At 40.0% G+C, this 27,820-nt stretch overlaps 1 protein-coding gene and 1 long non-coding RNA gene across 2 annotated transcripts in view; one reads left to right on the top strand and one right to left on the bottom strand.

Annotated features, from left to right (window-relative positions):
• Window positions 1-203: 203 nt before the first annotated feature.
• Window positions 204-27,820, bottom strand: part of si:ch211-186j3.6 (neural-cadherin) — a 1,133,875-nt gene continuing 1,106,258 nt past the window's right edge. The window contains 2 exon segments of the mRNA XM_034183518.1: window positions 204-1,718; window positions 9,189-9,343. Coding sequence (XP_034039409.1) covers window positions 1,116-1,718; window positions 9,189-9,343 — 758 coding nt within the window. The 3' untranslated portion in view covers window positions 204-1,115.
• LOC117522151 lies at window positions 2,873-12,230 on the top strand. The gene is made up of 3 exons (XR_004564155.1): window positions 2,873-2,885; window positions 6,976-6,978; window positions 12,036-12,230. It is a non-coding gene; the product is annotated as an uncharacterized LOC117522151 (long non-coding RNA).

The raw sequence follows: 27,820 nt of genomic DNA, 5'->3' as shown, positions 1-27,820 counted from the left end.
AACTCAACTTTATCAACTGAAACTGAACAATCCAAATGTGATTTGTTTCTATTTTTTTGAAATGTGCAAATTAAGTTTTAAGTCTCAAAAATTTGATTTTTATCCTCCACACTATAAATGGCTCTTTCACCTCCTTCCCTATTTGTTTGTTGAGTGGTCACCTTGGAAACCATTTGACACGGTTTGCATTTTAGCAAGCAACGGTCACACTCTGTACGCCCAAGGACGAGATGTCAAACCCCCTATGCCGCGTGCACGTTGACATTTCTTTGTTACAAAGCCGTTTGAGTTTTTCTTTCTTCGCCCTCCTCCTGGTGGAGCAGAATGAGCAGTGAAGGAGCGTGAATGAGAAATGGACACCAAATGCAGGTGAGGATGCAGCAGTAAGTCAAAAGCTTGATGTCTTACAACCCGTGAAGCGTTAAAATTTCAAATACCCAACCGATACGGAATTACTCAACCCAGCAAAGGACACATTACGAGAAAAAAAAAAACAAAAAACTGCAACCCAGTGATGTGCAAAGTGCTTTTTTTTTTCTTCATATAAACATTGAGAAAAGCTGTTTACAGCCAGGCAGCGAGAACACAACATGTCCACGATATACTGAAAAAGCAAACGATCCTTCACAGCATCATCACTTCATCTTCCAATGTGCAATATAACAGAAACATTTACAAATAACTCAGCAGCAGGGGGCATACAAAATCCATCAGGTGACTTTGATTTGACCAAATATAAAAAGAGGCTACATCGTCAGAATTTAGGACTCCATTTAGAATATTTGGGGCACCTCTTTTTCCAGCGGTGAAGCTAAGCTGTGTCACAATGAGTAGCCCAGGTAGTGAGTGACATTCTCAGGCCTCCAACCTGGCTGACAGGTGTGATAATGGTAACACGCCAGGCTCCTTCACGGGGGCGCGTTCATCAGTCTGTTAGGCCACAAAGTTGATTGACAGGACTCATCATCCAGTAAGTTCAGCACCTTCCGTGTCAGTCACTGAGACAGTGGGTCTGTCAGCTCTCCTTTCCTGTTCACTGGTAAGCGTCTGCTCATCGATTGTTTCAGAACGCCCCGATAAAAGGGCCGCATCGTAAAGTCTGTGTGCGTCAGAGCTCAGAGGTCGCTGGCCTCAGCTCGTTCGTAGAGTGCCCGGAGCTTCTCAAACCGAGGCCCCCACTCCCCAAGAGTCTCCTCCCTCCTGATCTCCCCTCCTCCGTCCCCACTGCTCCCCCCGTCCAGCCCCGCCGAGCTGAAGGAGCTGAGGGACCCAGCAGGTGAACCGCCTCCTTCGGTGGAGAAGACCTGCAGGGAGTCGAAAGGCCCAGTGTCTGGATGCTGGTCAGCGTCACGGATGATCTCACAAAGGTAGCGAGCCAGATCTTGACTGGAGAAGGACAGGGAGCGGCGCCCCAGCTGTGAGGGCCGGGCTTGTCCCTGGGCTGTGAGCCTTGTTGGCGGGACATCCCGGCGGAGGCTGGCAGTGGTGGTGGCAGTGGAGGAAGAGGAGACAGCAGAAGGGGGGAGGGTAGTGGAGCTAGATGTCCGGCTGAGAGGGTCCATGGACTGGACAGAGGGCGGGGCAGGAGGTGCCTGGTGGAGGAGGTGGTGGTGGTGGACAGGTGGAGGGTGGTGGAGGGCTCTCAAGCGGCAGTACTGGACCGACTGGGCTGGACTGGGCTGAAGAGACTTCTGCAGCTCTGCCATGTCGTAGGCGTTCTGGACACACAAAGTATGGACAAATAAGTAAACACACACCCAAAGTAGTATGAAAAGTATCAGTGCATAAATTATACATCTAAGAATGACTGATTTCAACTCATTGTCCCATGTCTTCCTCAACCAACAATCTATAAGATATAAAGTCAACAATCATATAAATATGATATTTTAACCAAATATTAGCCAATTAACCAAATCAGTAACCATTCTTCTTTGTGTGTACCTCATCCTGTCAGACGTCAGAAGTGAAGCAGAGTTGGTCCTGATTAGTACAGTAGCTTGCAAAAGTATTCAGAACCTTGGTATTTCAAAAATATTAATTTGTTTAAGCCATTGCAAATACATAAAGTAAATCAGGCTTCTCACTGTAAAAATTTATAAAAATTATTTTCCTTAAACTCAAACTCAAAGCAAATCTCTACAACTTGATAGTAATGAATTAAAAATAATATCTATATGTTGCAGACATGAACGAGCGAAGCTCTTCAGCATCTCACCATGTCATTTTGAGCGCCTTGGGGCAACTGTTTGTTGTGATTTGGCGCTATATAAGAAAAAAGTTGATTGATTGATTGATTGATTTAGGTCCTTCAGACTTTTTTTTGAGTAAATGCTTCAGAGGAGCATTAGCATGGCTAAAACCTGTCAGTTTCTGAAGGAGCAATGCCTAGAAGCTCCTCACCATTTAACCATGTCATTTAGGTCCTTCAGACTTTTTTCAGTAAAATGCTTCAGGGGAGCATTAGCATGGAGAAAACCTTATATATATATATATATATATATATATATATATATATATATATATATATATATATATATATATATATATATATATATATATATATATATATTTGTGCCTCACAGCTTTTTTTAATGTAGATGTAAATTAATATTCAGTTTTCAGCTAGTTGACAGTAGGGCTGTACAATATGGCCAAATTATCATATCTCAATATTGTCATATCTCACAGTATGATATACGATATGACTATGATTTGACACAAAGTGCAGCAACAGTGAAACATTCTTAAACAAAACAGTAATAATACTGTTTTGTATGTCATTTTTCACTCATCATACAGTGTCCTCCAAAAGTATTGGAACACTTGATATTTCACATGTTCAATTTCGCTGACATTAATGAGCGAAGTTCTTCACTATCTGTGTATATATCATCAAACAATAATTTAAAATTGAATAATTGTTGCAGAACCTACAACAATTGGGGCTTTTAATGACAATGTTGTCCAGTTTGTAGCTTTTCCCCCTATGGGCAGATTTTTTGTGCCATTTCCAAATTGTTTTGTGCCATTTCCAGTTTGCGCCTTCATCTACCACTGAGAGAGTTTTGCGCTGCTATGTGATGCTTCGCTCATATAAAAGCCAAGTTGATGGGTTGCATAAGTAATCAGCCCCTTTGGTATAAAACCTGTAAAACCAGTTTTCTTCAGACAAGTCAGGGGATGGATACATGAACATTTCCAAGAACGTTTCCAATACAACTGAATATGTATCGGACTTTATTTACATCAAGTATGAAGAAACACAAACAGTATGACACTCTATGGTAAATCTGTGTGGAGGAGACAGTTCTCAAAAACTGAGTGACTGTGCAAGAAGCAGAAGAGTGAGGAAAGAGACCAAGACACCCAGAAGAAGTTATAGGCTTTTGTGGCTGTGATTGTCACATGTGTCAGGGAGACAGACACCCTCTCTACTTTTAAGATTAGGCTTAAAACTTTCCTTTTTGCTAAAGATTATAGTTAGTGCTGGATCAGGTGACCCTGAACCATCCCTTAGTTATGCTGCTATAGACTTAGACTGCTGGGGGGTTCCCATGATGCACTGAGTGTTTCTTTCTCTTTTTGCTCTCTATGCACCACTCTGCATTTAATCATTAGTGATTGATCTCTGCTCTCTTCCACAGCATGTCTTTTTCCTGGTTCTCTCCCTCAGCCCCAACCAGTCCCAGCAGAAGACTGCCCCTCCCTGAGCCAGGTTCTGCTGGAGGTTTCTTCCTGTTAAAAGAGAGTTTTCCTTCCCACTGTAGCCAAGTGCTTGCTCACAGGGGGTCGTTTTGACCGTTGGGGTTTTTCCGTAATTATTGTATGGCCTTGCCTTACAATATAAAGCGCCTTGGGGCAACTGTTTGTTGTGATTTGATGCTATATAAATAAATTGAATTGAATTGAATTGAATTGAACTGATTGGAGAAATTGTGCACAGTGCATGTTTTGCATTTTGTATCCCCAGTTATACAACTTCATGATGAAGTGGTATAGAGGAGGATTTTTTTTCACCAAAACAGATCAAATCTAGTCTTGCATCTCAGATGTACCTTCTGGCAAATTATAGCCAAACGTTCAGGACTTCTTTTTAAGAAAATTACTGAGTACAAAATAATTCTGATGGACGGATGGAGGAGGAGGATGAGGAAATGATTCACATGGATGTGTGGTGCAAAAACTGATGATACAATGAGAGGAGAAGGTGGTGTAATTCCTCCAGGGAAGTGTGTGATTGGCCGGATGATGACTTTGTGTGCGTTTGGCACCGAGGCAATTTTGTGACCATGTGGCAGCACGAGGAGCTTAATGAAGTCTATTTGCACGATGATTGTGTATGTGCACGAGGACGAACCACTTCAGCAGCGGCACTTGTGTTTGCTTTGATCTAGTGTGCGATATTATGCGCGCTGTTAAGTATTACTGAGTGCTGCTGGGTTACAGCGAGCATTGGAGAGACGGCATAAGTCATTTGCGTTGGCTTAATTAAAACGCTGCAACTCTGCACCTGCTAAAAGCAACTCCACTGCTGACACACTTCACAGAGGCAAAAAGTATGTAAATACCATCTCATTTTTATCCCACGTCTGCTGTTATGCCAGAAAGCGAGACACAGAAGAGCAGCACCCTGTCCATCTTGTACCTGTGATAACTTTAACAAAACTCAGAGGATTTTTACCAAATTTGAACTGGACATCCCAAATGAGTGAAGCTTGAACAAGTTTCAATTTGAAGATGATTACGTTTAAGCCCTCCAAGGACTGACTATTTTGCCAAACTGAGCACTGAGTGTTATAATTTATTACCCTCTGCAAGCCAGCTGGCTCTTTTTTATGTCCCTACTGGAGGGACATGGATCAACCCATAGACATTATATACATAGACATCTCATGGAATGCTGCTGCCTATTGGGGCTGACATATCAGCAGGCTGCCATCTTGGATGGGTCCCTGTTGCGCCCCCAGTGCATTTATTTGTACTGCAGAATGTGGCTCCCCAACTACAACAATCCCTAACTCCCCAAATTTTTACCCGATTTTCCCACGGTTTGGTTTGTTTGAAACAGCAGAGATCCAGTTCCGATACAGGATGCTGTAAAAATACATACTTTCATGCTGAAAGACTTTGTCTTATGCTCTTCAACAAAGACATATTGTATGGCATATAGATAAATGTATAATTTAATTTTCTAACTTAGTAAAGCAACTACAACCCCTGGCAAAAATTATGGAATCACCGGCCTCGGAGGATGTTCATTCAGTTGTTTAATTTTGTAGAAAAAAAGCAGATCACAGACATGACACAAAACTAAAGTCATTTCAAATGGCAACTTTCTGGCTTTAAGAAACACTATAAGAAATCAAGAAAAAAAGATTGTGGCAGTCAGTAACGGTTACTTTTTTAGACCAAGCAGAGGAAAAAAATATGGAATCACTCAATTCTGAGGAAAAAATTATGGAATCACCCTGTAAATTTTCATCCCCCAAATTAATGCCTGCATCAAATCAGATCTGCTCATTGACATTGACCCTATGTGTCTTTTTGCAAGGAATGTTTTTGCAGTTTTTGCTCTATGGCAAGATGCATTATCATCTTGAAAAATGATTTCATCATCCCCAAACATCCTTTCAATTGTCCAAAATATCAACATAAACTTGTCCATTTATTGATGATGTAATGACAGCCATCTCCCCAGTGCCTTTACCTGACATGCAGCCCCATATCATCAATGACTGTGAAAATTTACATGTTCTCTTCAGGCAGTCATCTTTATAAATCTCATTGGAAAGGCACCAAACAAAGGTTCCAGCTTCATCACCTTGCCCAATGCAGATTTGAGATTCATCACTGAATATGACTTTCATCCAGTCATCCACAGTCCACAATTGCTTTTCCTTAGCCCATTGTAACCTTGTTTTTTTCTGTTTAGGTGTTAATGATGCCTTTCGTTTAGCTTTTCTGTATGTAAATCCCATTTCCTTTAGGCGGTTTCTTACAGTTCGGTCACAGACGTTGACTCCAGTTTCCTCCCATTCGTTCCTCATTTGTTTTGTTGTACATTTTTCGATTTTTGAGACATATTACTTTAAGTTTTCTGTCTTGACGCTTTGATGTCTTCCTTGGTCTACCAGTATGTTTGCCTTTAACAACCTTCCCATGTTGTTTGTATTTGGTCCAGAGTTTAGACACAGCTGACTGTGAACAACCAACATCTTTTGCAACATTGCGTGATGATTTACTCTCTTTTAAGAGTTTGATAATCCTCTCCTTTGTTTCAATTGACATCTCTCGTGTTGGAGCCATGATTCATGTCAGTCCACTTGGTGCAACAGCTCTCCAAGGTGTGATCACTCCTTTTTAGATGCAGACTAACGAGCAGATCTGATATGATGCAGGTGTTAGTTTTGGGGATGAAAATTTACAGGGTGATTCCATAATTTTTTCCTCAGAATTGAGTGAGTCCATATTTTTTTCCTCTGCTTGGTCTAAAAAAGTAACCGTTACTGACTGCCACAATCTTTTTTTCTTGATTTCTTATAGTGTTTCTTAAAGCCATAAAGTTGCCATTTGAAATGACTTTAGTTTTGTGTCATGTCTGTGATCTGCTTTTTTTCTACAAAATTAAACAAATGAATGAACATCCTCCGAGGCCGGTGATTCCATAATTTTTGCCAGGGGTTGTAGTTTAGATTGTTCTTTTGAATTTATTTCTCTCTCTCTCTCACACACACACGGGACATCACTTTAATTTCCTCTGCTTCACTCACCTGGTTTTGTTACAAAGATGAATTAAAAAGGCACGAACATCCAAGATGTGTAAAACGGCGTGCTGGATCAAGGTGAGACAAATGTTAAATTAAAAATCCGCACAGCCTAAGTGCTCCCATGCAAAAAAAAAAAAAAAAAAAGTTATTTATTTGCTTTAATATTTGTTACAAAGATTAACATTTTTTTCAAGGCCAGGAAAAGAAAGTTCCAGGTCATTCCAGGGTCTTACACTATCTTGTTAGGCTTTTGACGGGCTGGAGAGCTAAAAGCCTTGAAAAAGAACTGTGTTCTTGCACAGCTTCTTGTGTGTGCTGGTACTGTGTAACTCAGCTAATGAGAGAGAGGACCAGTTCCTGCTGTAATAACGTTACGCATAAGTGGCGTTTATTACGATGACATAATATTACAAATGGTAAAATAACCAAAATTATTGCTTAGTCTAATTTGTGAAAGATCATCGCATGCAATAGTTTAGCATTAATGAATCGTGTCAGTCTATTTAAAGTACCTTCATCTCAAGACCTTCACATACAATCGACACAATATATTTACATCAGCCTACGTTGATGTTTAGTCCAAGGCTTTGCCTTAATTAAATTATTTTCACTTGTAATTAATGTCTTTGTGTTGTTTTTACTTCTTGCTTACTGCTTAATTTTTAAGGAGATAAATAAGTCATTTTCCTTAAACAGTGTGTTCATGAATGCCATTAGTAAGTAACAATAATGCTATGATTTTACATATTTTTGAAGAATATTGTCTAGTTACTGTTATTGTCAAAGTCAGAAAAAGGTTTTATTTATTTATTTATTTTGCCCATACTGCAAGGATATGAGGTATGAAAACCCAGAATATTGGTCTACATAAATTATAAATCTTCCACATTTATATTGTGTGTGGTAGAGTGGCTCAGTCAGCAACACAGCTGGTTGTCTTTAATTACAAATGTATGATCAGAAAACAAAAGACATGCTTCATTGAATTATTTATATATATATATATATATATATATATATATATATATATATATATATATATATATATATATATATGAACAAAAACTGGGACAGTCACGTAACCTGTTTTATAAACAAGGGTGAAGGTTATGCTCCTTTGAAGTTGTAAAATTTCAGAAATTCCACAAACTTTCAAAATGTTGAAATATGATGAAATACAAAAGTGTGAACTAATCCAATTTTCATATTACAAAAAAGAAGAATTTATAGAGAACTCAGTGATGCTCTGTTTATCAAATTACAAATACTGGCATTTAAAGATTTAGTTGAGCATAAAGTTGAGTTTTTCCTTACCACTGTTGCTCTAGGGGTTAGTAAAGTTAGATCTAACTTGTGTGAAGCGCCTTGAGTCACCTCTGTTGTGATCTGGTGCTATATAAATGAAAATAAATTGAAAAAAAAGTATAAAATTGGCCAGATAATGTATAAAGTACATGTATAAAGTATTAAAAATGACAATAAATGCAAAATTAAATTGGCTATGAACTTATGGAACATTTTTGAAGACCAGAACTTGTCATACAATTTACAATTTTAAAAGGTTGTTCGAAATAAAGTAACTGATATAAGACACTTGATGAATGATAAGCTGTTGAATGATTTCGGGTGATATTACTGACAGTAAATTCGTGTTGAGTCGGGTGGTTTGAACTGTAGTTTCCATTATTTTATTTTTTAATTGATTGGTGCTGTTATGATTGATAAAGAGATTGAAGTGTCTATCAATCTATCGACCTGCAGTGTTATTTTTTAAAAATTGATTAGTTCATTAGTTGTTGGACTTAATATAATGTCAGAGCTTTTGTTGTTCTTTTAAGCTCTTCCTTGTTAATTCGTGTATTACATGTCAGGCTTCTGGTTCTGTTGTGGTCCACTGCATTTTAAATAGGGCTCCATTAGCAGCGACCCACACTGAACAGCATTTCATTAACCTGTTTTTTTTAAATAATCTTCTGGTCTCCAAACATGGAAGGACTGTGCCTAAAAATGGCTGGAATACAAAAAGGTTTATGTGACAGCATGTCTTTTTCCTGATTCTCTCCCTCAGCCCCAACCAGTCCCAGCAGAAGACTGCCCCTCCCTGAGCCTGGTTCTGCTGGAGGTTTCTTCCTGTTAAAAGGGAGTTTTTCCTTCCCACTGTCACCAAGTGCTTGCTCACAGGGGGTCGTTTTGACCGTTGGGGTTTTTCCGTAATTATTGTATGGCTTTGCCTTGCAATATAAAGCACCTTGGGGCAACTGTTTGTTGTGATTTGGCGCTATATAAATAAAACTGATTTGATTTGATTTGATATTGTTATTAAACACGTTTGATTAAAGCTGAAAGTCGAAACAAGAATATTTTGGTTGTCTTATTTAAACTGTACATATAAGTGGTGTAAAGAGGAAAGCAGCGTACCTGGTCTTCCTCACCGCCTCCCTCCTCGTCATAGTTGAGGACGTTCTCGCGGATGTCCTCCCAGCCGTCGTGGTGAGCTGAGACGTGGTAAACGCCCTCCGTCAGACCTTTGTAGCTCCTCCAGCGAGTGTACAGGAAAATGCCCAACAGCAACACTGGAGACGAGAAAACATGATAAACAGAATCAACAGCAAATTAACGACACTTCCAAATTAACAGCTTCACACCTTCCAACACCTTGCTGAACATGTCCAGGCCTGTCTGAAGTTCATCAGTGACCATATGGATGATCCAGAGGAGGCATGGGAGAAGGTCATGTGGTCAGATGAGACCAGAATAGAGCTTCTTGGAACCAACCCACCTACTTCAGACCCGATGGTATCCACCTCAACAGATTTGGTAACCACCTCCTCAAGGATAATATCCATTACACCGTCAATAACACTGCACTTGTTTTTGATTGACTGCCGGATTCATGCACGCCCCCTCCCCACTCCCTCACACAATGCATCACCAGCACTGCCTCTCAAACAAACTGTATTCACCACATCCCAGTCATTATTACAGAACGGTCTCAGTCAAACTCTCACAAATCTTCATTCAAACATAATAATCTAAAATCATTAGCTAAATATATTCCACCACATCCAACAATCCATTCTACTCCAATAGTATTAAATATGGCCCTTTTAAATATCTGCTCACTTTCAAATAAGACTTTTATTGTTAATGACCTGTTTTTAGATAAAAAAAAAAAAAACTTGATTGTTTATTTTTAACTGAAACTTGGCTGGGTGCAGATGCAGGTGCAGTTCTCACTGAGGTTCTTCCACAGAACTAGAGTTCTTTTTGTTCTACTAGGGGTGCTAAAAGGGGCGGTGGCACAGCATCTATCATAACAAACACCTTGGCCACTAAACCTATTTTATTCGAACAGTTCACAAGTTTTGAATATCATGCAATTGTTTTTAGCAACCCCACAATTTTATCTGTTACTATTTAAAGGCCACCCAAAAATTCTGGTGATTTTATTGAGTTTTCAGAATTTTTAACCTATTTACATAGTTCTTATGACAGGATCATTTTAACAGGTGATTTTAACATACATATGGATAACCCTTCAGATCCACTCACTGTTAAGTTTTTAAACATATTGGACTATGGATTTTACTCAACATGTCACATGGCCGAGTCGCGGCAGGGGGCACATCCTGGACCTTGTGATCACGCTAGGTCTGTCTGGGAGTGTGTCCTCTATTTGTGACTTAGCTGTGTCTGATCATTTCTGTGTATTTTTTAACATCACCTGTGATTTACAGAGGAGGGCCCCCGTGAGAACTGTGAGGAGACGTCATTTTACTATGGAAGTGGCTGCTCATTTTAAAGGGGTTTTAGATCAGTCTCCTGCTATTGTTTTACCTGCCCCCTGTGATTTTATTCTTGAAAATTTTAATAGCAAATTAAAGTTTGCCCTTCTCAAAATAAAACATACTTCCAAAAAACCAAAACCCCCTTGGCAATCCGAAGAACTTAAAAAATTAAAGAGAAATTGCAGGGTGGCGGAAAGGAGATGGAGAAAAAACAAAATTAAAATAAACTATCAAATATTTGCAGAACAACTAAAAATTTATAACACTGAAGTTAGGAAATCACGCAACCAATACTTTTCAAGCTTAATTAACAGTCATAAAAATAATCCTCAGATTTTATTTTCAACTATTGAAACTCTTCTTAATCCGGATTTTAACAAGTCCTTTTCTAATGTCACAGACTCCGTGTGTGAGAAGTTTGCAGACCACTTCAGGAAGAAGGTGGACACTATCAGATGTAACATCTTGTCCTCAGAGTAATATGGTTTTAAATGCTTCTGAGTGTCTGCCTTCACCTGAGGAAAGCCTGGACAGTTTTGTTCTGGTCGATGGTGAGACGCTTGATAAGGTTTTCTCCTCAGTGAAGCCCACCACATGTGATTTAGATCCGATCCCGACAAAGTTTTTTAAATTATTTTATGGACCTTTTAGAGATGAGCTTTTAAGCATCATGAATTGCTCTCTTCAAACAGGGGTCTTTCCTGCTACATTTAAAGGGGCGGTGGTGAGGCCCCTGCTGAAGAAGAGCAATTTACACTCCAGTGATTTTAACAATTTTAGACCGGTGTCCAATTTACCATTTTTAAGTAAAATTTTAGAAAAACTAGTCTTTATTCAGCTTAGTGATTTTATTAATTCCCACAATGTCCTAGAGCAATTTCAGTCAGGATTTAGGGTGAACCACAGCACTGAGACAGCCCTTTTAAAGGTATTAAATGATTTTAGATTAAATTTTGATTCTAAGAAGTTGACAGTGTTGGTTCTACTGGATCTGAGTGCAGCTTTAGATACAGTGGACCACACTGTCCTTTTAGCTTGTTTGAAGAACATTGGCCTCTCTGGTACTGTGCACAAATGGTTTACTTCGTATCTTACAGACAGGACTTTTATGGTAAGTCTTGATACCTGCTCTTCTCATGTTCATGAAGTCACATATGTGGTGTGCCCCAGGGTTCGATTTTGGGACCAGTCCTTTTTAACCTGTATATGCTCCCGCTTGGTGGTGTCATCAGGAGACATGGAGTTAGCTTTCACAGCTACGCAGATGATACACAGCTGTATGTCTCTGTGTCTCCTGATGACACAAGACCAGTGGACACACTTTGTAAATGTATCTTAGATATCGAATCCTGGATGGCAGAAAACTTTCTCCATCTCAACCAGGACAAAACTGAAGTTTTAGTTATTGGTCCTGAGGCCCTGAGAATGAAACTTTTACCGAAACTTCAGTTTCTTTTAATTCATCTCCACAAGTGAGAAACTTGGGTGTAATTTTAGACTCTGAGCTGACTTTTATTCCACACATTAAACATGTTACTAAAATAGGTTTTTACCATCTTAAGAATATTGCCAGAGTCCGCCCCATTCTCTCTCAAGCCAACACAGAGAGGCTGATGCATGCTTTTGTCACTAGTCGTATTGACTATTGTAATGCCCTGCTTTCTGGTCTTCCTAAGAAGAATATATCTGCCCTCCAACTCTTGCAAAATTCTGCAGCTCGTGTTCTGACAAGGACCGCAAAGCGGGAGCATATTACACTGGTTTTAAAATCGCTGCATTGGCTCCCCGTGTCTTTTAGGATTAATTTTAAGGTTCTTTTAATGGTTTTTAAATGTCTTAATGGTCTTGGCCCTTCTTATCTTTCAGAATTGCTTTTACCATGTGAACCCTCACGCTCTCTGCGCTCCTCTGGCAGCAGACTGTTAGTCATTCCCAAAGTTAGAACACACACTCATGGTGAGGCATCTTTTCAGTTTTACGGTTCTCGTCTTTGGAATAGTCTGCCAGAGGGGCTCAGGGCTGCAGAGAATATACAGGTTTTTAAAAATAGGATCAAGACTTATCTTTTTAGTTTAGCTTTTAATTAATGTTTTTATTATCTTGTTTAAATTGTTATTGCATTTTATTCTCTAATTCTTTTAATGTGCGTGTGTGTGTGGTGAGCGGTGGTGTGTACAACGTGGATTTTTGTGGGTTGATGTTTTTACGTGGGTCGATAGTTCAACGGTACTGTTTTTACTTTGTGAAGTACTCTGTGTTGCATTTAATTGTATGAAAAGTGCTCTATAAATAAAGTTTGATTGATTGATTCTCGTTTCCAAACATGGAGGGACTGTGCCTAAAAATGGCTGGTGTCGTACTTCGCTCTCTGCTGGAGGTTTCTTCCTGTTAAAAGGGAGTTTTTCCTTCCCACTGTCGCCAAGTGCTTGCTCACAGGGGGTCGTTTTGACCGTTGGGGTTTTTCCGTAATTATTGTATGGCCTTGCCTTACAATATAAAGCGCCTTGGGGCAACTGTTTGTTGTGATTTGGCACTATATAAATAAAATTGATTTGATTTGATTCATGAAGGGCCTTGGTGTGATTTGCCTTGCGATTTGGTGCTATATATAAAACTGAACTGAACACTTCACAAACGCAAATTAACGGTTTCTAATGACCGTTAAATGCGATGTAAGATGATACATTTTTTAACAAAACTGATGGTTTACAATTCAACATTTGCAACACAGCTTTTAAATGTTTGATGGTCATGAAAACAAACATGAATAAATATTGCTAAATAAATTATACTATATATTATGTGGCTTCAGCGGTCACAGGTTCAGAGAATGAGGGAGAAGTAAATCCCAACCAGGCCCATCTAGACCGGGGTTTATCCCTGCACACTGTGGTCTGCAGTGGATGAGGGTCTGTGCCTCCCCCCAGAGGTGACATCAGTCCATCCCAGGTTGCTTCCCTCATTGACAGGTGGGTAGACTGAGAGGAATGCAGATGAAGCGATGTCATGCTGAGAGCATGTGCTGCTGCCGTGCTTCACCACATTCAGGGCACCATGGAACCAGCCAAGATCATGGGCCACACTCCTCCCAGTTTTCAAGAACTCTCTGACAGAGCAACCATTACACAAGCAAAAAACATCTTAATGGACAGCTCACATGTTCTGCACTCAGAGTACACCTTGTTAAACTCGGGAAAGAGATATCGTGTTCCTTTGTGCAAATGTAATCGGTACAAACACTCATTTGTTCCATTGTCTATTAAGCTTATTAATGAACAAGCTTAAATTCTACTTATGTCATAGGATAAATTTTGCACATTTTTCAGTTGAATGGCAAGTGGTAAATGGCTGTGTGGTTTTAGTAGTATATAGTGGGTTGATAACAGCGATTTGTAAGGTTATTTTTGGTTATTTATGTTATTTTATTGCTGGCGATATTTTAGTGGCTTGTTACTGTGTTTTATTGTTTGTGCAAATGAGCCCCCTCATGCACCAAACTAAATTTCTCCGAAAGGAGACGACTAATAAAGAACTTTGAACTTTGAACCTTGGGTCCTGGATTGGGTCCTCGATTGGGTCCTCAAGACTCAGACACAGATAAGCTGGATCGTACCTCAAGAAACATGCCACATGTCCAAAATGTATCTGACATTTCCTCACGATATGAGTGATAGTCCTCAACTGAGTCTCTGCAATCTAGTGGTAGCCAAAAGAAACCAGGGCCCAAAGAGTACCTTAGGTCCCTGAGCATCAAAAGTGAAAGTAAAAAAGAAAAATAGTTTGCAGTATAAATACACCAGACATACTAATCAATGCTAATTTATTTGCTACTACTGTTCCTCTCATTCCTGACCTCTGTCTTCCTGTTACTCCTCCTCAGCCTGAATGAGGAGGAGTTCAGTCTGATGGCCCGAAGTTCTTACGTGCTGTAAAATTTAATAGTGACTGAAATCTGTCACTTCAGAGGGGAGAACAAAAAAACAAACAAACAAAAAAAAAAACAGAGCTAATGTAAGTTTTGTTTCAAAAACCTGATTCCAAGAGAACACTTTAGTTGTTCCAAAACCGAGCACGGATCTATTGCTGTGTCGGCGTGGTGACATTTGAAGATGTCGAACAAATCCCCCCTCATTTGTCTCATCTTCATCACCTCCACACTCAGAATTCATCAGCACTTCCAGAAAAATACCTTCAATTCAAATGTTGTCTCTCTGCAAAAAGAACAATTTGACATTTGAAGATGAGATTACATATAAAGACGTTAGTGAGTCCTGGTGAATCTGGTTTTGATTTACACGCTGTTTGTCTCTTCTTGTTGATTCCAGAGGTGTCCACGGTAAAACAAATAAAGCCCAACAAACAATCTATTGTCTGAGGACACCAACAGACGGCACTCAAACTCTGTGAATTGATGACGGCCCATTAAAGAGTCTGCCAGCTGCTCTGAATAAAGTCACTCAGACTCAAACCAGCTGCACGCTAAGAGCTGCAAAATAAATAAAGAACCCATCCAGAAGTCCAGGGACTGATAGCTTCCTAAAATTTTATTGTTTCCAGGAGTTCAACATCATCTTTATTTATTTCTTTAACTGTCAATGTGGTGTTTGAAGGTGGTGAAAATGGAAGCGATAAATGTGATAAGGGACAAACACACACACCCACACACCATATTACAAATGAACACTGCTTTGTTGTGGTGGTGCCGACCCGCCACCTTGATTTGGTAATGTTGTTTCTCCATCTATGGGGCACAAATAATTCTGTCTGAAATGGTTGCAAATGAGCCACTAAAAGGTCAGTTAGTGTTTCACCTCCAGTTTGATGGGCAAAGAAACAAATATGAACTCTTTGAAGAGTTCACCAAAATGTGGTTCCTAGTAGATTTTTGGGTGCTCTTCTCCATAGGATGATGACACACATGATACAGGTACTCCTAGATCCCAAAAGCCTTGTAAGACTCTCAGGCAAAATCAGCATGAATTTTACAGCAGAGCTCTGAAATTCATGAATATATGTCTTACAGCGCCATCTAGTGGTGCAGTTCCACCAAATTTAGCACTGTGGAACTAACTGAGGGCATCCATTCATCTGCCAAATTTCATGCCATTCGGTTATCCCGTTAATGAGAAATAAATTAAACAGCTATGCAAAAGGTCCAACTCAAAGTAAAACAACTTGCAAATAGAGTAAAATATAGAAAGTTTGCAGGACAATTTTTCAGTCATGAAGCAGAGAACATTTTGACGCCAGTCTGGTTTTTCTGTGAAATATCCAGAGACATGTTCACTTAGAGCCATTTTGCATACTTTTTGGAATTTTGCAGAAAAGTATCATGGCACAAATGTGCCGTCCCAGCTAGCAACACAACATCAAAGTGTTGATTATCAGACATATATTGAGGGCTCTCTGTTGGGACTGTTTACACAGAGACTGCTACCTGCTGCTTTGGACTTGAACTAACAGTCTTTTTTAAGACGCCTAAGGAAGACCTCTAACGGTCGAAACATCGCGACGGAGCACTTTTATCAGCTAACTTTCATTAGCGTTGGCAGGCTAACTAGCTTGCTAACGCTTTCGTTTTTATTTTTTATTTATTTATTTTTTTTTATTTTATTTTAGCACCGTTGTCGTGTGTTGCCTGTGCTGCTTCATGGCCTGTTTGGTGCCTTGATTGGGGCACTCCTTCTGCTGAATCACCTCTGGATTATTTGCACATTATTCACTTTGTGTGTTTTTAGGAATCCGCTAGCTTAGCGTAGCTACTAGCTCTTAGCCGATTTAGCATGGCGGCTTCTCCTGTCTCTCCCGCACTTTTCTGCTCTGGGTGTGAAATGTTTAGTTATTCCTCGGCCTCCTTTAGCAGTAGCGGTACTTGTAATAAGTGCAGCTTATTCGTAGCTTTGGAGGCCAGGCTGGGCGAAGTGGAGGCTCGGCTCCGCACCGTGGAAAATTCTACAGCTAACCAGGCCCCTGTAGTTGGTGCGGACCAAGGTAGCTTAGCCGCCGTTAGTTCCCCCCTGGCAGATCCCGGGCAGTCGGGAAAGCAGGCTGACTGGGTGACTGTGAGGAGGAAGCGTAGCCCTAAACAGAAGCCCCGTGTACACCGTCAACCCGTTCACATCTCTAACCGTTTTTCCCCACTCGACGACACACCCGCCGAGGATCAAACTCTGGTTATTGGCGACTCTGTTTTGAGAAATGTGAAGTTAGCGACACCAGCAACCATTGTCAATTGTCTTCCGGGGGCCAGAGCAGGCGACATCGAAGGACATTTGAAATTGCTGGCTAAGGCTAAGCGTAAATTTGGTAAGATTGTAATTCACGTCGGCAGTAATGACACTCGGTTACGCCAATCGGAGGTCACTAAAATTAACATTAAATCGGTGTGTAACTTTGCAAAAACAATGTCGGACTCTGTAGTTTTCTCTGGGCCCCTCCCCAATCAGACCGGGAGTGACATGTTTAGCCGCATGTTCTCCTTGAATTGCTGGCTGTCTGAGTGGTGTCCAAAAAATGAGGTGGGCTTCATTGATAATTGGCAAAGCTTCTGGGGAAAACCTGGTCTTGTTAGGAGAGACGGCATCCATCCCACTTTAGAGGGAGCAGCTCTCATTTCTAGAAATCTGGCCAATTTTTTGGGATCCTCCAAACTGTGACTGTCTAGCGTTGGGACCAGGAGGCAGAGCTGTGGTCTTATACACCTCTCTGCAGCTTCTCTCCCCCTGCCATCCCCTTATTACCCTATCCCCGTAGAGACGGTGCCTGCTCCCAGACCACCAATAACTAGCAAAAATCTATTTAAGCATAAAAATTCAAAAAGAAAAAATAATATAGCACCTTCAATTGCACCACAGACTAAAACAGTGAAATGTGGTCTATTAAACATTAGGTCTCTTTCTTCTAAGTCCCTGTTGGTAAATGATATAATAATTGATCAACGTATTGATTTATTCTGCCTAACAGAAACTTGGTTACAGCAGGATGAATATGTTAGTTTAAATGAGTCAACACCCCCGAGTCACACTAACTGTCAGAATGCTCGTAGCACGGGCCGGGGCGGAGGATTAGCAGCAATCTTCCATTCCAGCTTATTAATTAATCAAAAACCTAGACAGAGCTTTAATTCATTTGAAAGCTTGTCTCTTAGTCTTGTCCATCCAAATTGGAAGTCCCAAAAACCAGTTTTATTTGTTATTATCTATCGTCCACCTGGTCGTTACTGTGAGTTTCTCTGTGAATTTTCAGACCTTTTGTCTGACTTAGTGCTTAGCTCAGATAAGATAATTATAGTGGGCGGTTTTAACATCCACACAGATGCTGAGAATGACAGCCTCAACACTGCATTTAATCTATTATTAGACTCTATCGGCTTTGCTCAAAAAGTAAATGAGTCCACCCACCACTTTAATCATATCTTAGATCTTGTTCTGACTTATGGTGTGGAAATAGAAGACTTAAGAGTATTCCCTGAAAACTCCCTTCTGTCTGATCATTTTTTAATAACATTTACATTTACTCTGATGGACTACCCTGCAGTGGGGAATAAGTTTCATTACACTAGAAGTCTTTCAGAAAGCGCTGTAACTAGGTTTAAGGATATGATTCCTTCTTTATGTTCTCTAATGTCATATACCAACACAGAGCAGAGTAGCTACCTAAACTCTGTAAGGGAGATAGAGTATCTCGTCAATAGTTTTACATCCTCATTGAAGACAACTTTGGATGCTGTAGCTCCTCTGAAAAAGAGAGCTTTAAATCAGAAGTGTCTGACTCCGTGGTATAACTCACAAACTCGTAGCTTAAAGCAGATAACCCGTAAGTTGGAGAGGAAATGGCGTCTCACTAATTTAGAAGATCTTCACTTAGCCTGGAAAAAGAGTTTGTTGCTCTATAAGAAAGCCCTCCATGAAGCTAGGACATCTTTCTACTCATCACTAATTGAAGAAAATAAGAACAACCCCAGGTTTCTTTTCAGCACTGTAGCCAGGCTGACAAAGAGTCAGAGCTCTATTGAGCTGAGTATTCCATTAACTTTAACTAGTGATGACTTCATGACTTTCTTTGCTAACAAAATTTTGACTATTAGAGAAAAAATTACTCATAACCATCCCAAAGATGTATCGTTATCTTTGGCTGCTTTCAGTGATGCCGGTATTTGGTTAGACTCTTTCTCTCCGATTGTTCTGTCTGAGTTATTTTCATTAGTTACTTCATCCAAACCATCAACATGCTTATTAGACCCCATTCCTGCCAGGCTGCTCAAGGAAGTCCTACCATTATTTAATGCTTCAATCTTAAATATGATCAATCTATCTTTGTTAGTTGGTTATGTACCACAGGCCTTTAAGGTGGCAGTAATTAAACCATTACTTAAAAAGCCATCACTTGACCCAGCTATCTTAGCTAATTATAGGCCAATCTCCAACCTTCCTTTTCTCTCAAAGATTCTTGAGAGGGTAGTTGTAAAACAGCTAACTGATCACCTGCAGAGGAATGGTCTATTTGAAGAGTTTCAGTCAGGTTTTAGAATTCATCATAGTACAGAAACAGCATTAGTGAAGGTTACAAATGATCTTCTTATGGCTTCGGACAGTGGACTTATCTCTGTGCTTGTTCTGTTGGACCTCAGTGCTGCTTTTGATACTGTTGACCATAAAATCTTATTACAGAGATTAGAGCATGTCATAGGTATTAAAGGCACTGCGCTGCGGTGGTTTGAATCATATTTGTCTAATAGATTACAGTTTGTTCATGTAAATGGGGAATCTTCTTCACAGACTAAAGTTAATTATGGAGTTCCACAAGGTTCTGTGCTAGGACCAGTTTTATTCACTTTATACATGCTTCCCTTGGGCAGTATTATTAGACGGTATTGCTTAAATTTTCATTGTTACGCAGATGATACCCACCTTTATCTATCCATGAAGCCAGAGGATACACACCAATTAGCTAAACTGCAGGATTGTCTTACAGACATAAAGACATGGATGACCTCTAATTTCCTGCTTTTAAACTCAGATAAAACTGAAGTTATTGTACTTGGCCCCACAAATCTTAGAAGCATGGTGTCTAACCAGATCGTTACTCTGGATGGCATTTCCCTGATCTCTGGTAATACTGTGAGAAATCTTGGAGTTATTTTTGATCAGGATATGTCATTCAAAGCGCATATTAAACAAATATGTAGGACTGCCTTTTTGCATTTACGCAATATCTCTAAAATCAGAAAGGTCTTGTCTCAGAGTGATGCTGAAAAACTAATTCATGCATTTATTTCCTCTAGGCTGGACTATTGTAATTCATTATTATCAGGTTGTCCTAAAAGTTCCCTAAAAAGCCTTCAGTTGGTTCAGAATGCTGCAGCTAGAGTACTGACGGGGACTAGCACGAGAGAGCATATCTCACCCGTGTTGGCCTCTCTTCATTGGCTTCCTGTTAATTCTAGAATAGAATTTAAAATTCTTCTTCTTACTTATAAGGTTTTGAATAATCAGGTCCCATCCTATCTTAGGGACCTCGTAGTACCATATTACCCCATTAGAGCGCTTCGCTCTCAGACTGCGGGCTTACTTGTAGTTCCTAGGGTTTGTAAGAGTAGAATGGGAGGCAGAGCCTTCAGCTTTCAGGCTCCTCTCCTGTGGAACCAGCTCCCAATTCAGATCAGGGAGACAGATACCCTCTCTACTTTTAAGATTAGGCTTAAAACTTTCCTTTTCGCTAAGGCTTATAGTTAGGGCTGGATCGGGTGACCCTTGACCATCCCTTGGTTATGTTGCTTTAGACGTAGACTGTGGGGGGGTTCCCATGATGCACTGTTTCTTTCTTTTTTTGCTCCGTATGCATCACTCTGCATTTAATTATTAGTGATCGATCTCTGCTCCCCTCCACAGCATGTCTTTTTCCTGGTTCTTTCCCTCAGCCCCAACCAGTCTCAGCAGAAGACTGCCCCTCCCTGAGCCTGGTTCTGCTGGAGGTTTCTTCCTGTTAAAAGGGAGTTTTTCCTTCCCACTGTCGCCAAGTGCTTGCTCATAGGGGGTCGTTTTGACCGTTGGGGTTTTTCATGGTTATTGTATGGCCTTGCCTTGCAATATGGAGCGCCTTGGGGCAACTGTTTGTTGTGATTTGGCGCTATATAAGAAAAAAGTTGATTGATTGATTGATCAAAGTGTTCATGATTGTAAATCTATTCATGCACATGCACAAGTAATTTAGTGGTCTCTAATGCATTTTATCTATATACATAAATGGCTACTTTTGTCTTTCTGTCTGTCCAGAATAGGCTCTAAAACTACAAAAGGTGAACTCCCCAAAGTTACATATTCTGAACCACCATGACATGGGCTACAACCTGGTACTATTTTCAAACAAAAAATTAACATTAAGACAACAATTTCTTTCTGCTTTCAGGCTCCTCTCCTGTGGAACCAGCTCCCAATTCAGATCAGGGAGACAGACACCCTCTCTACTTTTAAGATTAGGCTTAAAACTTTCCCATGATGCACTGAGTGTTTCTTTCTCTTTTTGCTCTGTATGCACCACTCTGCATTTAATCATTAGTGATTGATCTCTGCTCCCCTCCACAGCATGTCTTTTTCCTGGTTCTCTCCCTCAGCCCCAACCAGTCCCAGCAGAGGACTGCCCCTCCCTGAGCCTGGTTCTGCTGGAGGTTTCTTCCTGTTAAAAGGGAGTTTTTCCTTCCCACTGTCGCCAAGTGCTTGCTCACAGGGGGTCGTTTTGACCGTTGGGATTTTTCCGTAATTATTGTATGGCCTTGCCTTACAATATAAAGCGCCTTGGGGCAACTGTTTGTTGTGATTTGGCACTATATAAATAAAATTGATTTGATTTGATGTGACAACAATATTAACAATAATCTGATACATACAGTTGAACCATATGTACCTCAGTGGCAGTTGTACTCCAGCACAAATCTCTCAGCTTTAATAGCTGGACGCTGGCCCTATGCATATATGCAGGAGCTCAGTAGCCTGCCTACTGCTATGAACAGAGCCCAGACTCCTGGGCTAGCTGCTGCTGGCTGGTGGCTAGCACCTATAGCGTGGATGTGCATGCCAGCTTGGTTGTATAACCAAGCAGATTCAAATATCCCCCTTGATATGAATGCATCCTTTCTCTGCACATGCTGCACGTGGGTGCTACAAACCTGTTTGACTCTCCTTGAAAAGATTTGAACAACTCTACAAATGTTAATGTTTTCAGACCTGTTTATAGCAAAAACAAATGTGAGTATTCTGTCATTTACTGACTAATCATATACTGAACATTTTGATTGTAAGAATATAAATACACAATTCAATACACAATTTTCTAAAAATAAAGGTGTAGAGTGTACATGATGTGTATCACTTGCCTAGCGTTGATCATAATGTATCAGGCAAACACATGTTTTCTGTATCACAATGGCACTCTGCAGATCATTTGAAAAAGTGATGTTCTAACTGCTGATGGGGCAGCACCCTTTCAATCAGCCAGTAAGCGGGCATAGAGCCTGTGTTCTCCAATGGCGCGTTGTATATAGGCTGCTCATTATGATGTAAATATCATAAATTAAATTTTGTTATTTATCAACTTTTCACAACCTGCTGTCCTATTATAATAGAGCACTAGCTTTGGGGTTGATCTAATAGTTTTGGTATGTTGATGTTTCATGGCTTAAACTGTTTTTAGTGGTCAAACCTCTTTTTTACAATTGAAAAGATTGTTTGTTGTCTAAATATACCAATGAATGCATAACTTTAAGAAATATGCAAGGCAACATTTACACCATTTAAAGATGGAATGCCTCAAAGTGTGCAAAAAGAAACCACTACTTTTGCTGATAATGTGGCTGGCCTGAATATGGCAGAACCTGCGATCTTCCACAGTTAGTTAGTCAGATGCTCCAGAGTTGGTAACCCCAATCAGCTGTATATCCACTTTCCTGACAGAAGGACAAGGAACATTGTCTACCAAGAGGCTCTTCAGAACTATTGGTCAGTAAAAGCTTTGGAATATTTTGTAGATTATATCTTAAACAGGTTAACCTGGGCAACGCCAGGTACCCCAGCTAGTTGCTAAATATTTCTCTTGCTAAGTGAGTTAACAGGTGCATTTCTGAAAAAATGTCTTACTCTGCAACTCTCTGCATTTCTTGCAGTGTGATGTACATTTTAGAATGAGCAGAAACGTCCCAATGGCCAACAAACAGAGTGAAACGAATGCGGTTATGTCTGATAACGAAGCGTTTGAGCTTTCATTTGAAAGTGATGGCTCAGATTTACAGAGGAGACGACACACTTAACCCAGAATTTCTTAACTCTTTCAGTCTGTCAGATTTTGGAACATAATGTGCTGTTTTTCACAGGCTGCCTGGACACGCAGATGTATTTTTAAAATTGGAAATAGTCTGAATACATTATTTTCAGGAGATTTCTATCTAACATGCCACAATTTTGACAGAACTTGAGCTAAAGGCAGAGCTGCTGTCAGACATTCTGCTCTGGCTGGCGATCGCACGTGTGATGCGTACCTGAGGACTAGTTGACCTGGACATGTTCTCTGGCTGGTCACATTGTTCTTGGGATTTTGCTCAGTCTTCTTATCTTTCTCCATCAACATCCCATTTGGTTTCTTTGCATTGGCTACGATATTTGTGAAGAAAATACTGAGCTAGTGTCTTCTTTTAGCTAGCTGAAAATACTGTAGTTGGTGGTGTGTTACATACTGCTATAAAAAGTGACACACTTCACGAAGCAAAGCAACTTCCATAGCTGAAGAACAGGCGTTCGTGGTGCACGGCAAGAATGACAGAGATGCAACATTTTCCCTATCAGTGTTCCGAAAAATAAAGAAATGTTCATCCTGGTTTTCCAATAAAACAGCTACACTGTGTGTTTAGAGCTCATTCATATCAGCAACTCATTCTGCAACATTCAACATCTAACGTTAGCGGTAAGACGGCAATTAAAATGATGAGAGGAGTCAATCAACAGTAATGAAGATTAGAACAATTTATGTGACACATAAGAAATTGAATCTAAATTGTAAGAAGATTTTAGATGCACTTCAATGGCTCCACTATTGTACACAAAGGGCTTATGGGTAAAATGCAGGATGCAGAGGCTCTTAAAGGCACCAAATTGCATATCTCCATATTGTCGACAGCAAAAGCAAATGGATTTTTATTGAATTGTACAACTTCCAGGTTTCTCGTTGCCACTTCATTCAGAGGCCTGATGCTGCCTTCACGTTGGGTTGGAAGCAGTAGACTGTAAACCGTATGTTTCATTGTTTTCAATGAGAAGTTGATGGACAAATTCTGCTGCCTTTGACTGTGAGCGTGGCAAGTGTGCACCACGACTGCACCATCAAAGGACAAAAATAATCCACTATGGCTGCAACAATAAGGACAAAGCGGATGTTTTAATTGTTTTTCTGTCATGATTAATTTATCTTGGTATGTTGTATGTTCTTGGTCTGTTTCTATGTTACTGGGACTACGAATGGAAATTAGCATCCTGCTATAATCCGGCATATTTACATGTCAAATCAAAATCAAATCAATTTTATTTATATAGCGCCAAATCACAACAAACAGTTGCCCCAAGGTGCTTTATATTGTAAGGCAAAAGCCATATAATAATTACAGAAAAGCCCCAACGGTCGAAATGAGCAAGCACTTGGCGACAGTGGGAAGGAAAAACTCCCTTTTAACAGGAAGAAACCTCCAGCAGAACCAGGCTCAGGGAGGAGCAGTCTTCTGCTGGGACTGGTTGGGGCTGAGGGAAGAGAATCAGGAAAAAGACATGCTGTGGAGGGGAGCAGAGATCAATCACTAATGATTAAATGCAGAGTGGTGCATACAGAGTAAAAAGAGAAAGAAACACTCAGTGCATCATGGGAAACCCCAGCCTAGAAGAAATAAATGCATGAATTAGCTTTTCAGCATCACTCTGAGACAAGACCTTTCTAATTTTAGAGATATTGCGCAAAAGCAGTCCTACATATTTGCTTAATATGCGCATTGAAGGACATATCCTGAACAAAAATGACTCCAAGATTTCTCACAGTATTACTAGAGGTCAGGGTAATGCCATCCAGAGTAAGGATCTGGTTAGACACCATGTTTCTAAGATTTGTGGGGCCAAGTACAATAACTTCAGTTTTATCTGAATTTATGGATTATTTAAGTGCAGAGAGTTGCCCAGTTTTAATCAGGTAAACATGAATAATTTGTGTGACATTACAAAGAGAAATTTATCTATAACCTCACAAAGTGTTAATATTTTAAGCTGCCATCAGAGTCAGAACTTCCTGTTTTAATATAACTGTGAAAATAATAAAACTCTTGCATCTTTCAATTAAGCCAATTATTTTCTAAATTGTTACTATTGAAAAGTGATGACAGGGATTCTGCAATGATAACTGGCGTGATGGTTTTTGTATTGCCAACATGTGAATGTAGCACAAATGTTGTGTGTTTCTGCTCATTAACGTGAGTAAGATCCTCTCACAGTCGGGCAAACACAGTAACTTTTGTGGACATCGGTGATGTTGACGTGTAATGAAAAATGGGGCTGAATAAGTGCCTGAAAAAGCAACAGTGAGGAATTCCTCAGATGTGCTAAATAATCCACAGAGAAAAAAGCCACAAAGCTCTTTCTTTCACCACTCATTGCTTTCAAAACTGAAGTGTCACCAATGTTTCTGTTTGTTTACTTGCAGCATTTCTAAAAGTGTTTGAAGACGATTTCCACAAAACGTAGTGGAGTGATGAATTTTATCAGAACGCAGAGCCCATTAAAGAGCCACTCCACCCACAAAACATGCTTTTATGATTTTTATATCAGGGAATCTTCATATTCAGTACACAGTGTTGTACGTCCACAGCTAGTTACCATTTTGCTGTTATCTGGTGAAGACAGCAGGTTTCTTGGTGTTTGCCTGTAATTTGAATTTCTCATCAACATGAATGTGTTTGACTGGGTGCATTAAAAAGTTTGAACAGGCCAATTAAAAGCAAGTATGCAAAGGAGCAGGAAAGTGTAAAATTTGATAACTGGCTCAGTGAGTGGACACTTGGAGGGTGGGGTTTTATGGCTTTGCCTTACAATATAAAGCACCTTGGGGCAACTGTTTGTTGTGATTTGGCGCTATATAAATAAAATTGATTTGATTTGATTTGATTTGGGGGCATGGTTCATTAGCATGGGTATGACTTCATATACACAAATTTTCATAAACAAGGGATTGCAGCATTGCCCAACAAAATGTACTGTATTTTCCAGAGTACAAGTCACACTTTATTTCTCTATGTGGAACTCAGTTTTTAACACAGTATTTCCATGTGGGCTGGTTTAATGATGGACAGGAAGTCAGTAGCACATGTGCACACCACAGTGTGTGCTGTTAATCCACATAAGGACTTTGAAATTCCAATAAATAAATAAATAAATAAAATAGAATAAATAAAAATAAGCAAGATGGACAAATAAACACATCTTAGACAACATATTGGATGTTATTGATGCAGTTTTAACAAAAGGAATCATTAGATGGGCACCCATGGGAACATGAACAATGGGTTTATTGAGGAATCCCTCAGCCTGTGGTGTGTACCAAGTCAAATAAATAAATAAAATAATAATAATAATAACATTTAAATTCCAAAAATAAGCAATATGGTCAAATAAACTTGTGATGGACAACAGATTGGTATTATGTGGCTACAATAAAAAAAGGAGTACATTTGTTTGTTGTTCTAAATCACCTTTTAATTTGGGATTTTTGTGCAGTGTTGTAGTGTACTTTTATTACTGGCATTTATTCTTTTATTATTGGAAATTATTTTGTTTAGTGCACTGACTGCCAGAAACGCCCTGTATAGTTAATTTTGGTATACTACAATAATAAAGAATGTGTGGCTTTTTGGTGTACAAGTCACACTGGAGTTTAAGTTGCAGGACCTCTGAAAATAGCAAGTAAATAAATAAAAATAAAAACTTCAACTTACTCTAGAAAATATGGTATATAGTTCATAAAATCAATTGTACTGTGTAGCCTTTCTTTTGATTGCTCATAAGTAGAATGTACACATTATGCAAATACTGAAAGGTGATATGATTTTGAAGTGTTTGCCATTGAAGCGGCACTTCTGTTGTACCTGGAGACTCTGCGCCGCAGTGACGATCGATATCGTCTGTGCATTGCTGCTCATGTGTGTATATGAAGGTAAAATGCAGCACTTCTATAGGAGCAGAGCAGCTAATGAGCGGTGTGACGGTGCCGCGTGCAGCTTCCAGCTCGAGCTCTGTGGGGAAGTGAGCGAGGAAGCTGGAGGTCAGCGCGTACAAGATGAATCAGCTCTGTTCAAAGCCTCTCTCCAGAGGGTAAAGAGAGAAATGGAGAATTTGATCTGTGTTTCTGACACTGTGTGTGTGCACGGCTGACTGAAAGAGGGCAGAAGAGAGATTATGTGTTTATTTGTTTACACTGCCTCCAAGGTCCTGCCTTCGCTTTGACCATCACTCCTCTTTGTCCAACTTTCTGAGGCTTTTCTAAGCTCATATTCTTGACTTTCCAGTTCTTACCCCCGATTCTTTCCTCTAACTGCCTTCCACACACCCTCAACCTTTAAAGTTACTTTCTATTGATTCTGTTGACCTTTAAAACCAGCACTACGTGAGGTCAAACCCCAAAGTTACTACTGGATCGCCAGCATTCCATCCTGAAGATCTCTGTCCAGCCATTTAAGATGTTGCAGTCAGTCGTACCGTTGGAGACCCAGCGGAAAACACTTGACATAAAAGGGATTTTTCTCAGGAACTTTCTCGAGCGTTGCTTGAGGTATATCCAGTGCGCGGCACAAACGTCTCTCAGGCAGAAAGCAATATTTACGCTAGCTGCACACTCAGAGAGTGTAATAATGGAAAACGACACCGCTATTAGCGTCCAGCTGAAATATGACAGCAGCAGAGCTGCCAGACGCTAAAAGTCAATTCGTCTTACAGAGACGACTAAACATTTATCTTCAAAAATACAGTCACGCACTCAAATGTCGACATACCCACGTTTAACCTGGCTGAAGCAAATAGATGGTTAATTTGGGGGGGGGGGGGGGTGATCCACTTATCTGTCTGGGTGTTTGGCATCCAGGAATCAAGGCCATTCCTTCGTGTAAATGGTAAATAGATTGCATTTATATAGTGCTTTTATGGTCAAAGCACTTTACAGTGGTGTCTCCTATTCTCTCTCTCACATACA

This window comes from Thalassophryne amazonica, chromosome 2 (genome assembly GCF_902500255.1).
Source record: "Thalassophryne amazonica chromosome 2, fThaAma1.1, whole genome shotgun sequence".
NCBI lineage: Eukaryota > Metazoa > Chordata > Actinopteri > Batrachoidiformes > Batrachoididae > Thalassophryne > Thalassophryne amazonica.
Note: the sequence above shows the minus strand (reverse complement) of the source record. Positions and strands in the feature narration are given on the sequence as shown.